At 38.3% G+C, this 13,724-nt stretch overlaps 1 protein-coding gene across 4 annotated transcripts in view; it reads right to left on the bottom strand.

The window, feature by feature from the left end:
- Positions 1–13,724, bottom strand: part of LOC130921486 (E3 ubiquitin-protein ligase Itchy-like) — a 38,924-nt gene that overhangs the window by 15,215 nt on the left and 9,985 nt on the right. For 3 of the 4 annotated variants that reach the window (XM_057845456.1, XM_057845455.1, XM_057845454.1), the window contains 13 exons: positions 13,175–13,306; positions 10,019–10,067; positions 9,636–9,817; positions 9,330–9,549; positions 9,154–9,249; positions 5,819–5,993; positions 5,568–5,637; positions 4,791–4,875; positions 3,036–3,164; positions 2,893–2,965; positions 2,731–2,802; positions 2,372–2,620; positions 2,113–2,246 (listed from right to left, as the gene is read on the bottom strand). In XM_057845456.1, the coding sequence (XP_057701439.1) occupies positions 2,113–2,246; positions 2,372–2,620; positions 2,731–2,802; positions 2,893–2,965; positions 3,036–3,164; positions 4,791–4,875; positions 5,568–5,637; positions 5,819–5,993; positions 9,154–9,249; positions 9,330–9,549; positions 9,636–9,817; positions 10,019–10,067; positions 13,175–13,306 (1,666 nt within the window). The remainder of the gene's footprint in view (positions 1–2,112; positions 2,247–2,371; positions 2,621–2,730; positions 2,803–2,892; positions 2,966–3,035; positions 3,165–4,790; positions 4,876–5,567; positions 5,638–5,818; positions 5,994–9,153; positions 9,250–9,329; positions 9,550–9,635; positions 9,818–10,018; positions 10,068–13,174; positions 13,307–13,724) is intronic. The other variant, XM_057845457.1, reaches the window with a different exon arrangement.

Genomic DNA, 13,724 nt, shown 5'->3' with positions numbered 1-13,724 from the left:
TCGGGGCTGTGTGCGTGTGCGTATGTGTCGGTGGTGGGTCAAGTCATCAGCCAATCAAACGTGCAATTTTAAGGGGGGGGGGGGGGGTTGGACCGGCGCATTCAGAAAGTGAAAAGGGGTAAATATAAGTTTGAGCTAGGCCTGAACGATATATCGTTTAAACATCGCCATCGCGATGTGCACATGTGCAATAGTTCCATCGCAAGGACGTGCGATAGTTTTATTTTTTTTAATCCACAAATGTATGTTGCTCCATGCTTTCTCTGTCCTGAGCTGATCGCTTTAGTGACACTCACACAACCTCCCTCTCCCCCTCCCTCCCTCCCTCTCCTAGGTCTTTGTTCCTCTGCGCACTTGCTTATTAAAGTTAACGATGGTTGTGTTTGATCTTGCCACAGAGGCGGACTTCAGTCACACCGCATCTTTCAGTCGTCGTTTAACTTGTTAAGAAGGTGTTGCATGAAGGAAGCGTGCGCTGGAATGAATGTGTGTGCGTGGAAATGTTGGGGACAGCCGGTGTTCTGACGAATGGGTATGCTTTGTACACCTGTTGTGTTGTGTCAAGGAAATAAACACTAGAAGTGATTCTGCAGCCAAGGTAGATAAACAGAAGCATTAAATAAAGCAAAGCATTTTTCTACTACAGGACATTATTCTTGTTTAAAAATGATTCGATGATCTGCTCGTGTGGTACATGATTGGAAAGCTTAAAATCTCAACTTTCTGGGGGAAGAAACATTTTTAACAGGAGGAGGGCATTTTAAAAAAAAAAAAAGTTTTTTAAACAGCAAAACCCTAGCTGGAGGTGAGAGCATGCGAGAGCAGAATTACAGACACCATGACTTTAACGAGATATTATACTTATCTTGTTTCGATCCAAAAACTCCCATGTCGCATGTATCACTGAGTGTCAAGACACAGCTGTGACTGGCCGCAGCTGGATTATTTCATTTTATTTTATGAGTGGAACATGGTACTTTAACAGGGGTCGCAATGCAGAAATCGCAGACATCAAGGAGTGGTCGAGATTTTCTTTTTCATATATTTACCCTTTTAAAAGTTTTTTTCCCCCAATTTTTCTTTTTTCGGATAAGTTATTTATCATCTAACATAGCAGGGAAAATGCGACAGTAACAAAAAAATATTATTTAGCGAAAGTTATGTGGTAGATATCCGTGACTTTTTTACAGATGCCATATTTTTCATTGTGACGTGATTTGTTTAAAAATTTAAAATATGCGAGTGAATCATTTTTTAAAGTTAGCCATATACATTTTTTAAAGCATATTTTAGGGGGGAAATTTTGAAAAAAAAAACATGTATAATATATGTATAATATGTATCTTTTTCCAATGCAAAAAAAAAAAAAATATATATATATATATATTTTTTTTTTCAATATCGCAATATAATATTGCAATATATTGCAACCCCAAAAAAAATTGCAGCAATAGTTTTTCTAATATCGTTCAGGCCTAGTTTGCGCATAATGAAAATAATTCACTTAATAATGGTAGGGTCAATTTTATCCTTACAACATATGGGAAGACAAAATTAAATTACTAAATTACTATCTAAATTACCTGTATTACTGAACTCATTATATAATGCATATAAGGTTGCTTAAAGGTTGGTGGGGACAATTTGAGCATCCTGAAAAGTTGGCAGTGTTATGTCCCTACTGTCCCAATGCAAACCTACACCCTTGTGCTCGCATGAACATAAAGCAACAAGTGTTTCGCCAATCAAATCAGCATCAGTGGGTTAGAAAAGTGTTTTTGCCACGCAAAGACTATACGGAGGCTCGGTGAAACAGCGCTGTTGCCGCGTGGACGCACACAGACACGTGTTTCGACCCAAACCATCTCTATTGAAGTGGGTAATAAGGCCTTTTTTGGGAAGTCTCAGTTAAAATGTCAGGGCTCTGTATACTCATCAGGGCATTGGTGGAGCATGCATGGAGTAAAAAAGTATATTGGGCTAAAAAAGTATTTTAAATCAACACTAAAAATTCTGTATAGTACCTTTAAAATGAATATCCTATTCCTGCCCTACCCTATCCAATTCATAATATATGAACACATAAATGGTGTCACATGCTTCCCAACCTACTTGATCCATATGAGAGAGTTATAAAACTCTGGATCCACAGACTCCAAGTCTTTGAGGGCGAGGGGCTTGTTCAGGATGCGTTTGTAGAAAGGCAGCGAGAAACCTGTGTCGATGAACTTGCCGTGGAACAAAGCCTCGGATTGAAACAAGCAAGTTTATCTAGTGAACAGACCATTTCATTAATATGCAAATTCTTGATCTAAACAGAAAAATCGGATGAAAGAGACTAAAAAGTTAATGCAATTTTATAGCTAGTTACCATGGCGATGAAGCGCCCGATAAATTTGAAGTACTTGAGGTGGTCAGGGTTGATGTAAGAGGCGGGGTTGATCTGCAGACAGTAGTTGTCCTTGCCGGCGTACTCGAACAGGCAGTACATGGGGTTGAGCACTTCGTGAGATAGCAAGAAGAACCACTCCCTGGCCACGCCACCGTAGTCCAAACCTTCCTCCCCGGGGAATATGATCCACAGTCTTCGTCTCAGATCTTGAGGATGGAAACTCATGATCTTGGAATGGAACAGTTTGACCAGTTACACAAGTGAGAAAGTCATTAACAACCGTCACTTTTCCTAGGCAATTAGCTTGTTGTCTTAGAAGACTGGTCACATTTTGTTACCTGCTGGAATGAGTCCTCAAACAAGGTTTTCCTGGATACGGAAATCTTAATGTGTTGAGGCATTGACAGTTGCTGTATAGGCAATTAAAAAATAGATATATACATGTATAATAATATTAATCAGTTTCAAATCCAACACAGACACAAATCTGCCTTTCTTACCTGACACCAGAACCTGAAGTATTGCACTTTGGCTTTAAAGTCCCTGACGTATGTAATTTGTGGTCCGTTCTCACTGGAAAAGGAAATTTTTAGCCTTAGAGAGTGTCATAGAACATTCACAGTCTGCTTCACTGATGTCTCACAGCGAAGATTTGCCCGTGCGAGGATCGATGTAGGTGGTGGTTCGCCTGTTGTGATCCACAAAGTAGGGGATTCCGTCTACGGTGAATCTCATCTCCCAGCCTTCGGGTAGTGGTTTGTCATTCAGCAGACTGCGTAGCACAAACACACAGCTATGTTAAAACAGCAGGGAATTTCTTAGTTCTTTCTTTATTTCCTTTCAGGCGTGACAAATCCAAAGAAACATACAGCATTCATTTGTGTTTACATTTAGTTCAACCTGAAAAGAAAAGGGCAGACGGGAGAAGCCGAAGCTTATTGAATCCCGCCCCGAGTATACTATAGGACGCAGAAATGATCGGATAACAATTTTGACATTTCAGATTGTGTAATGATTACAAGTTGTTTCCCCCCCCCTCCCCTTGATTGTTCATTTTTCCAATAGTCATTGTCGATCGAGGTGATGTGTTCGTTATGTTGATTAAATCCAGTAGATTAGTTCATAATTCAGAGGTTCAACCTCGCCAAGGAACATGAAAAAAAATACAGCGATAAGATACAGAAGGATAGGATGGGGTGAAGTGACCGGTCGCCATGACGCACCCTGATTTCTTAGATATGACTAATTTAATTGCTGAAGTTGATAAAAGCATTTAAAAATGATTTCGGATAATATCAATACGTGTTTTTAATTATCGGTTATAATAATATAATATTATTATAATAATATACTATAATAATATAGTATATAATAGTCTGCATTTTGCGTTTTTGAAGCCTTTTGCCTCTGTACAAGGGCTTGTCATAGATGAGCTCAGCAGTTATCCTTATTGACCTTTAGATATCTCCAAACTAAGATGTTTGGGATTTGTTATGTGAGCTTAATCATTATCAATGCATCCAATGGGCATCACAATACAATTAGCCATAATATATTCCGTCCATGACCGCATATATTGGTATCTGTTTGATATTGGTATCGGATTTTTGGAGTTTTGACAATATCAGGATATCAGTCATCGGTTAAAAAGTAATTATCAGACAACTCTATTAATTACTGTAATTTCTGGACTATAAGACGCTACTTTTTTCCTTTGCTTTGAACCCTACGACTTCCAGCGGCTCATATAATTATTTTTACACGCCGATGAGCTGCATGTCTTTACTAGGGTTGTCAAAAGTATCCAAACATATGGATGCTGAAATGTTGTATCCTGATATGATATTTGATCGCAAACGTATCGACACTTATTGATCCACAGTATTTGTTTTTGGTCTACCACAGGTCACAAGAAATTTGTTAACATGGGGTAAACTGGATTTTGCTGTACTCTTGATAGTAATAGAGGATATTTTTGCATTTTTCTTGTTAATCCACTGGCTGCCATTGATGGCACTAGACATCTAATCAACTTAAAGTGGGAAGATTGGCAGCGAATGAAGGAATGTTCATTCAATGCCACCCTCCCAGTTCAATGGCACTGTTGAGGAGTTCATTAAATGAGCTAAAATTTTTAGTATCGATATCAAGTTAAAGATTTTATTATTGTGACAACAGTAGTCTTTCGGTGTGACTATCCCTGCAAATGAATAAATATCGTTTTACTGTATAAAAGAAAAAAAAATGGCAGGTGCGGCTTATAGTCAGGTGCAAGTGAATTGTCCAAGAACTACAGTAATTTAGTCTTACCAACATAAAAAATGTTCTTTCTTACCTAAAAATGTATAAACAAAAAAAAACTCATGTTTGCCTCAACTATGCTAAGATTAGCATTTACCCTTGTGTCCTCGGGTCTTCCCACTGAGTCGTCCTTGTCGGGTGATGGACGAAATATACTCTGCCGTTTGTGTCGGTCCTCTTTTCTGCAAAATACAATAAGAAAAATATCACAAAATATATTTCCAGTTAGTCAGATCAGGGGTGTCAAAACTAAAGCCAAAACTGAGGCCACCTACGGCCCACTACATAGCTTTTACTGGCCCGCAGCAAAGAATGAAAATATTGAATATGGCCTGCCCAATAAGCTTAAATTCAGCCTTCATTCTCTTGCACTTCTTAGCTTTAGCACTAGATCGAGCTGGTCACTTAAACAGTCCCTCCCCATTACATGAGGAGCCAAAACCTGACAAATTCTTTTGCAAAGTTTGTTTCAGTAGTGTAATCCTCTGATTTCTTTTACTGCTTGTGATCCCTAAACCATTCACTGCCATTGAGCGTTATAGATCAATTTCAACTAGAAAGGCTGGCACTGAGTGATCATGTTGCACTGCCATTGATGGCGAGACATCCAATTCAATTTGTCATTGCAGCTGACAGCGATCAAAATGGATTGGACGTCTAGTCGCTGTCAATAGCAGTCGAAGAGGTAATACTTAAAAAAAAAAATCAATACATAAGAAAAACCCGATCTTTTTCAGCTGATGCCGATGCTCTTTTAACAAATGAAAGTAGTAGGATTTCAAGTTGGCCCTTGAATCCTTTCCTCGGAGAAAAACGTTTGGACACCCCTGATTTAAATGTAGAACTATTGTTACAAAAAATGGGTTATATTTACCCCAGCCGTGTGGCAAAGGGCCCATTGGATCAAACTCTTTGTTAGTGGTGGCCGCCAACTGGTCCTGGAGCTAAAAGAAAGGGGGGTGGGGGGGACAACGAAGATCTTTTAAAGTTTTAACTGATTCTGTGCCAAACACTTTAACATTTGTTATACAGAGGTGTTTAGGAAAGGCTGAGTCAGCTATACTGTAAATTCCAAGTTTGTAGACAACATTACTGTCTTCGACTAACTTCCTAGCCTTTTCTCACCCCGAAAATGAATCTCTGATTAAACTGCTGCATGGCTCCCTGTAGCTGGCTGCGTTGATGCTGCCACTCCTCGTAGTTGCGCACCGACTCTTGCGTGGGGCGCTGCCATGTGGTGGTCCTGGTGATGTGGTCCACGAAGTAGACACGGCCCATGGGGTCTACCCGGCGCTCCCACCTGCGGACGCATCGGGCTTAACACTGTTTCTTTGACAAAAGTATTCGGTACGCCTGGAGTACACTCATGCTTGGGTTCAATTCTGCAATGTTACGGTACTCATGTGTTATTTGACTAAATATTCTCTTTTCTATTTAATTCTAAAGTATAGGTTTGCTGATTAAATGAGGTAAATACAGTCAATATTGCCTATGATTACTTTATGTTTTTCTTTTGTTTTATGTATTTTCATTTTTAAGAAAGAAAAAAAAAGGGGGAACCTAATTACTCATTTCGATGTTATCTTTTGTTTTTCATTAAAGAAAGGGAAAACACAGTAAATATTCTGAATTTTTAAACGAATCTAAGCATATTAAAATTCGGCATGAATGATCTGATTTCCATACTCCTCCATCTTTCATTAAGGACTGCATAAATTCTATTCTATTCAGAGCACTCATTTAACTCATTGGTTGCCATTGACGACGCTAGACATCTAGTGTTGTCAATGACACGAAAGATGAGCCACGGCCAATCCTCCCAGTTTAAATAAATTGGACGTTTATTTCCATCAGGGTTTCCCCTACAAATTAAATATTGTGGCGCAAAGCCACAACAAAATAAGAGCCGCCACGCCATGCAAAAGAGTTTTTTTTTTTTTTTTTACCTAACGGCAGCCTAATGTGAAGGGTTCAGCAGCAACCTATTCATTGTGCACTGTAATGTCCGTAAATATACGGGGCCACCTTAAAAAGTGCCGATCTCATGGAGCTGTAACACAGAGGGAAGCGAGAAGGAGATAGCGGTCGCATGTCGCGGAAGCCCGCCGTTATTTTGTTATTCATTTTCTTTATTATTGTTGCCACAATAAAGTGGCTAAGCTAATACAGACTCCTGTCCTTCTTCCCCCCATCCGGGGCATTACTGTATTTTGGATCTCACTTTTCGGCGAAAGTGAGCGGTGGACGGCCGTCTTGGACGGAAAGGCAAGTTTGAATGAATTTGCGCCGAGCGGCGGGTCGGAGTGCCGCCGCGCTAATGTGTCAACAACGCATTCAATAGCAGGAAATGCAGGGTCATTACAGCGGACAGATATATGCAATCATGGCTGACGAAACCTTGATAAATGCGCTTTTTTCCCCAAGTTTCACGAGCTCTGGGACACTCGAAAAATGTCTCTTATACCTCTCCTTGCTAAGCTAAATGGTACCTCGATGTGCGTTTGTGTGGAAAAGTAGTTCACGAACAAAAAAAAAAACAAACAAACAAAAAACTATTCACCTTCTCACCGAAACTAGTAAAACTCTTTACACGGCAATTAGAATTTCCCCCTACACCTTGAAATGGCTCCATTACAAGGACGTAGGTTTGGTCTCAATATTGGTGGGGACGCTATAACAGCATAACCTGCATGTACACTTTTTGCTGGGAACAGGACATTAATAACCAAACTGATTAGGTGAACGGGGATCAGGGCTTAATTTCTCACCAGTATGAACCTAATTAATTGATAGGCTAAATGATCAATGCAAAAATAAATCTGTATTGACTTGTACTAACTTTCACACTGGAAAATTATAACGTTTCAATCTGATGATTTTTCTTAAATCTATCCGAATTATTTTTTTTTCCATCTTGTTTTGAGTGTTAAAGACTAGTTAACAGATTAATGGGTCAGATTATTCAATTTACTTTAGGTAAATATTACCATTTGTTCTTATTAAGCCCATACATCTAAAGGTTGGTCATTTTTCAACAAAATCAAGGGGGAAAATGATTTCAAATAATGTTTTGAACAAAATCACTTATTGAAAGAAGAACATTTCTGACGAAAAAAAAAAGCTTTTTTTAAAAGATCAAATATCAGATAGATGTTTTTTTTATTTCAAGAAATCTGAGTAAAATTGCACACGGTCCCAGGCTTCAACTGGGACGGTGCTTTGGTCAGATGAGACCAAGATTGAGCTTTTTGGAATCAAACACTCTAAGTGGGTCTGGCATGCCACGAAAGATGCACATGCTGATAAGCACCTCATACCCACTGTGAAGTATGGGGGTGGGTCAGTGATGCTGTGGGGCTCTTTCGCTTCCAAAGGCCCTGGGAACCTTGTTAGGGTGCATGGCATCATGAATGCTTTAAAAAATACCAGGACATTTTAAATCAAAATCTGTTGCCCTCTGCCCGAAAGCTGAAGATGGGTCGTCACTGGGTCTTTCAGCAAGACAATGACCCTAAACATATGGCCAAATCTACACAGAAATGGTTCACCAGACACAAAGTCAAGCTCCTCCCATGGCCATCTCAGTCCCCAGACCTTGTTTTGTTGGCAAAAGGGGGATGTACAAAGTATTAACACCAGGGGTGCTAATAATTGTGACACAAATTTTTTGATGTCAAATAATTATTTCTTTATGTGGGATTTTTTCCCCACTGAATAAATGCACTTGTATTGAAGGTTGGATTTTTCTCTTTTTTCCATTAAGGCCCCATATTATTTGAATTTTAAAAAAATTATTAGAAGCTAAAAAACACATCTTAATCAGGGGTGCCAATAATTATGGAGGGCACTGTATATATACAGTATTTTTTGAATGACTACAAATAGTCACTTGTCCTATAAAGGGTTAAAGGTGAGAAGTGTCAACTTTTGAATAGCTGTCCACTGTAGTGACCACCGGCCCTGAAAGGCTTAAACAAAAAATACGATTTTCTATCGGACGCCACACAAAATGACATGACAGGCCAGTTCTGGCCCTCGGGCCTGGAGTTTGACGCTAGAGGTCGAGCAATAGATCGGCTGGCTGATACATAAACTTTTTTTCAAGATTGGCTGCCATACAGTAATAGGATGACCGTTATGTTAGCTGTTTGGGTAATGCCCTTAATAGTAATTTTGCATCACTTAGTGGTCAATGTTACAAAGAGGAAGTTGGAGATGAAAAAAAAAAAACTTCTGATAAAACGTTTATATCATGGGAGCTTCCCTTGCCTTTCATAGTAAAGAAAATATTTCGGCCTCAAATATCTCATAAACCGGCTGTTTGTTTTTGTTCTAATTGGTTTTGGCATTGGCGTTTGACATTCCCATATTGGTCGACCTCTATTTCAAATTAAATAATAAATCAGTTATCGAAATGGCTGTCAATTATTTTGATAATGTCAGTTGGGAGTTTGCCTTACCCCGTCGGCAACGACTCAGGTCGTTCCCAAGTTGTCCGTTTCTCAATGTGATCGACAAAATACATGCGTCCATTCTGGTCCACGCGTTGCTCCCAACTGCATGGCGTTCAACAGAAACAGTTAAGTGCAACAGGAACAGCTAGAACGTGCAGTACTCAAAATATCCCGAATTTTACCCTTGTGGCAAGGGGCCATTGTTTATAGGCGAGAGTCTGGAGGGGGCTGCAACCGGTGCTGCCAGCGTGGCGGGTTTAGGCCCACTCGCCACCATGGGCCTCGCTACAGCTCCTCCTGAGTCTGCGTGCTGATCCGAACTTCCACTGGCAGATGCCTGCGAGGAGGCGTCTGTTACCAGACCCTCGCTTAACTCGCTAGGAGACGAACTGCTGGAGGAAACTTGAAAGAGCAAAAAAACCAAAACATTTACTGTCAGTTTTTATTTTTAAATTCAAAAAGAATTTTGCGTTATCATGTGATCGTACTACTTGGTGAAACAGCGGCGGGTCTACCGGGTGCCGAGGAGGGGCGCGCTGATCTAGAACGACGAGGGCAAGCGGCGCCCCCTGGAGAATGGGAAGGGGACCTCGAGCCGTTAACGGCGCGTACGTCGGGGACGATGACCCACTCGTCCAAGTCGCTGGAGGGAGATGCATCTCTACTTGCTCTGTATCAGTTCAGTAGCAGAAATTTAATGGAAAATGCACATTTTAACTCCTGGACTGCCATTGACAGCGATAGATGTCCAATCCATTTCAACTCTTGAAGTTGAAATGGGTTGGATGTTTATCACGGACTTCCAGTTTATTGCTGTCAATGACAGTGAAAGAGTTGAGCTTCTCAATATTTTTTTTCATATATACTCCACCTGTTGCCAGTGTTTCCATTTGGCTTCACATTATCTTTCATGGTAGAAGCTGGAATAAAAAAAAAAGACAAGAAAATATTATATTATATTCTTATGGTCAATTTAGCACCATATGAAGTTGTGCAAATTACAACCCCTTTTTGTAAAGGTTGGAAATATCTATGTGTAAAAATGGGGGGACTATAAAAAGCAAATCACAATATTTTTTTAAGGTTTTGTTAAAAATGTACAAATATAATGAAAGAAAAATCTAACATTTATAAAACAAATTCAATAATAATATAAATGATTCATAAACTAAGATTCTAATAAAACAAACAAACAAACAAAAACCCCACTAAAAATTATAACTGTAAAAACCAAGTTCAAAAATTAAATTAAAAAAAATTCATTTTACAAAAGTAATATAACTTTTTTTTAATGGTTAAGGTGTAATAATTGCACAAAAAGCATTTTTGAAAAAAAAAAAAAAAAAGCAAATTATAACCCTTTCTTGAAAGGTTAGACCTAAAAATACATGTGTGTAAAAATACATTTCAAAATGCTATTATCAAACGAATAATATTAATAAAGCAAATTAAAAGAAAAATACTGTATATCTATAAAATAAATAAATAACTACACATGTGTCAAAAAATACCCCCCCAAAATATGAAACGAATAGCGTTTACAAAAACTTTAAAAAAAAAAAAAACAACAACAACAAAAACAAAACCCTTTCATGACAGGGTTATCATTAAAGATATACACATATTAGACAGACTATGTGCAACTCCAGATCAACAATTGTTACACTAAATGCCTCCCAAAATGTCCCCCACGTCAATCTTAGACAGTTTAGCCTCTTGGACTATGCCAGTTTAACAGAAATTCTGTCAAAATTAAAGCCCACAACATGTTGCCTTGACATCCTTCCTTCAAACTTTTTCAAAACTGTTTTTCATTGCATAGCCACAGACATACTTCAGATTATAAATACTTCTCTCCAAACAGGAGAGTTTCCACATACTTTAAAAACTGCAGTAATAAAACCTCTCCTAAAAAAACCTAATCTGGTTGCCTCAATCATGAATAATTACAGGTCAATATCAAATCTGACATTCCTGGGGAAAATTATCGAAAGGGTTGTGTTCGAACAGATCCAGACTTTCATGATGCAAAACAATCTTTTTGACTCATTTCAGTCTGGATTTCGGCCACAACACAGCACCGAGACCGTGCTTATCAAAGTCCTAAATGATATTCGTCGGAATACCGATGCAGGCAAATCATCTGTTCTGTTACTATTGGATGTCAGCGCCGCATTCGACACGGTTGATCACAACATACTACTCAGCAGATTGGAACAGTGGGTAGGGCTTACTGACACTATACTTCAGTGGTTCACATCCTATTTACATGATAGGGATTTCTTTGTGTCAATCGGAAAGCATTAGTCAGAACGAACCAAATTCACGTGTGGAGTCCCTCAAGGGTCAATTCTTGGACCACTCTTATTTAACATCTATATGCTTCCCTTAGCTCAGATAATGGAACAGTATGACATCTCCTATCACACCTATGCCGATGACACACAACTGTACATTTCTGTGTCCCCACATGATTATAGTCCCTTAGTCTCCCTGAGTAAATGCATTCATCAAATCAATGAATGGATGTGCCAGAATTTTCTCCATTTAAATGTGGAGAAGACAGAGGTGATCATTTTTGGGCCGAAAAAGGAAAGGTAAAAAATCAGCTGGCAACTTAGCTCAATGTCACTTACAGCTACAAATCAAGTCAGAAACCTTGGCGTAATTATTGACTCAGACCTAAAATTTGATAGCCATCTAAAGTCCGTCACTAAATCCGCTTATTACCACCTAAAAAATATAACCAGAATTAAGGGGCTTTTGACTCAACAAGACATGGAAAAATTTATGCATGCATTCATTTTCAGCAGATTGGACTATTGCAACGGTATATTTACGGGTCTTGGTAAAAAAATCAGTCAGGAAGCTGCAGCTAGTACAGAATGCTGCAGCCAGAGTCCTCACAAATACAAGGAAGCTGGACCACATTACACCGGTTTTGAAATCGCTACACTGGCTTCCAGTGAGTCAAAGATAGACTATAAAATACTACTGCTCGTCTACAAAACACTTAATGGCCTTGGACCAAAATACATGCTTGATTTGTTAGATTCCTATGAGAGATCTAGACCCCTAAGGTCGTCTGGAACCGGTCTTCTGCATGTTCCAAGAACAAGAACCAAGCAGGGTGAGGCAGCATTTAGTTATTATGCTCCTCACCTCTGGAACAACTTACCTGAAAGTCTGAAGTATGCTCAAACTGTTACCTCTTTTAAATCAGGGCTAAAAACGCTTTTGTTTAGCACTGCATATCCATAACTGTCTATATATTTCAATCTACTTGCTTTCTATTCCTCTTGTGCTTATCTCCATTGCTGATTTCAATTATTATTAGTAGTAGTAATTTTTGTTTTATTTTTATTTATTTTTATTCTATTTGTTATTAAATGCGATTTTTATGTAAAATTTTATTTCCGATTTTGATTGTCTTGGTTTTTACGTTGTATTGATTTAAATGTGATTTTTATGATCTTCATGTGATGTAAAGCACTTTGAATTGCCTTGTGTTGAATTGTGCTATATAAATAAATTTGCCTTGCCATATAAAATCTTTTTTTTCAACTATAATCAAAGAAATAAAATTAAAAGACCAAATTATAAGAAAATGTGTATAAAGAATTAAAAATACAAATTTTAAAATAAAGCCAATTACAACTTTTTAGGGTTGAATTAAAAAAAATGTGATTGACTCCAAATTATATGTAATAAAAATGATAAATTATAAATCAATTATATTTAATAAAAAAGAAAATTACAATCCATTTTAAGGGTTAGGGTTAAGGAATATATGTGGTAAAGGAAATAATAATACAAAAATAAAATGTAATAAATAAAAAGAAACTTAAAAAACCAAGCAAATTAAAAACCTAATAATAATTATCTTTAATGATGTTCCACTCCAGTCCTGAAAGCGGACTCAACTCACTTACGATGCAGCTGTCACCATGAAAGACTGTCATTATTTCCAGTTAAGGAAAACACAAGTTTGGTATTCGCCTGCTACAGAATCGTGGCATAATCTCACCGTGGTCTTTCTCTGCTGAGGCGAAAGCTTCCGGGTCCACGTGCATGCCGTCCAGACAGACCGACAGGTCGCCGACAATATCCCGGGAATCTCTATCAGAGCATAGCTGCAACGTCTGGATCACCTCACACACTGAGGGCCACACAAGAACACCATTATCATTAAACACTTTTTTTTAAATGAACTCTTTCACTGCAATTGACTATGATAGACGTCCAATCATGTGGCATTCAATCATCCTTCTGCTGTGAATTTAAAGGAGTTTATCACAAGTAGACATCCAATCCATTTGAAGTGGGAGACAGCTAGCCCTCCCACTTCAAATGGATTGGACTTCTATGGCGATCATTTTCAATCAAAAGCCAAATCAAATGGACTGGACTTCTATCACTATCAATGGCAGCCAATGAGTTAGAATAAATATAGCAAACTTATTTTATTTTTTTAAAGGTCCATGTCAAAAAAATAAAAGTGACTTGAAAAATGAAAAATGTCCTTTACCATTTCAGTTACACTATCCAAAACAATGCATCAGCAAACGCCCATCTTT

This window comes from Corythoichthys intestinalis, chromosome 9, assembly GCF_030265065.1.
Source record: "Corythoichthys intestinalis isolate RoL2023-P3 chromosome 9, ASM3026506v1, whole genome shotgun sequence".
In the NCBI taxonomy this organism is placed as follows: domain Eukaryota; kingdom Metazoa; phylum Chordata; class Actinopteri; order Syngnathiformes; family Syngnathidae; genus Corythoichthys; species Corythoichthys intestinalis.
Note: the sequence above shows the minus strand (reverse complement) of the source record. Positions and strands in the feature narration are given on the sequence as shown.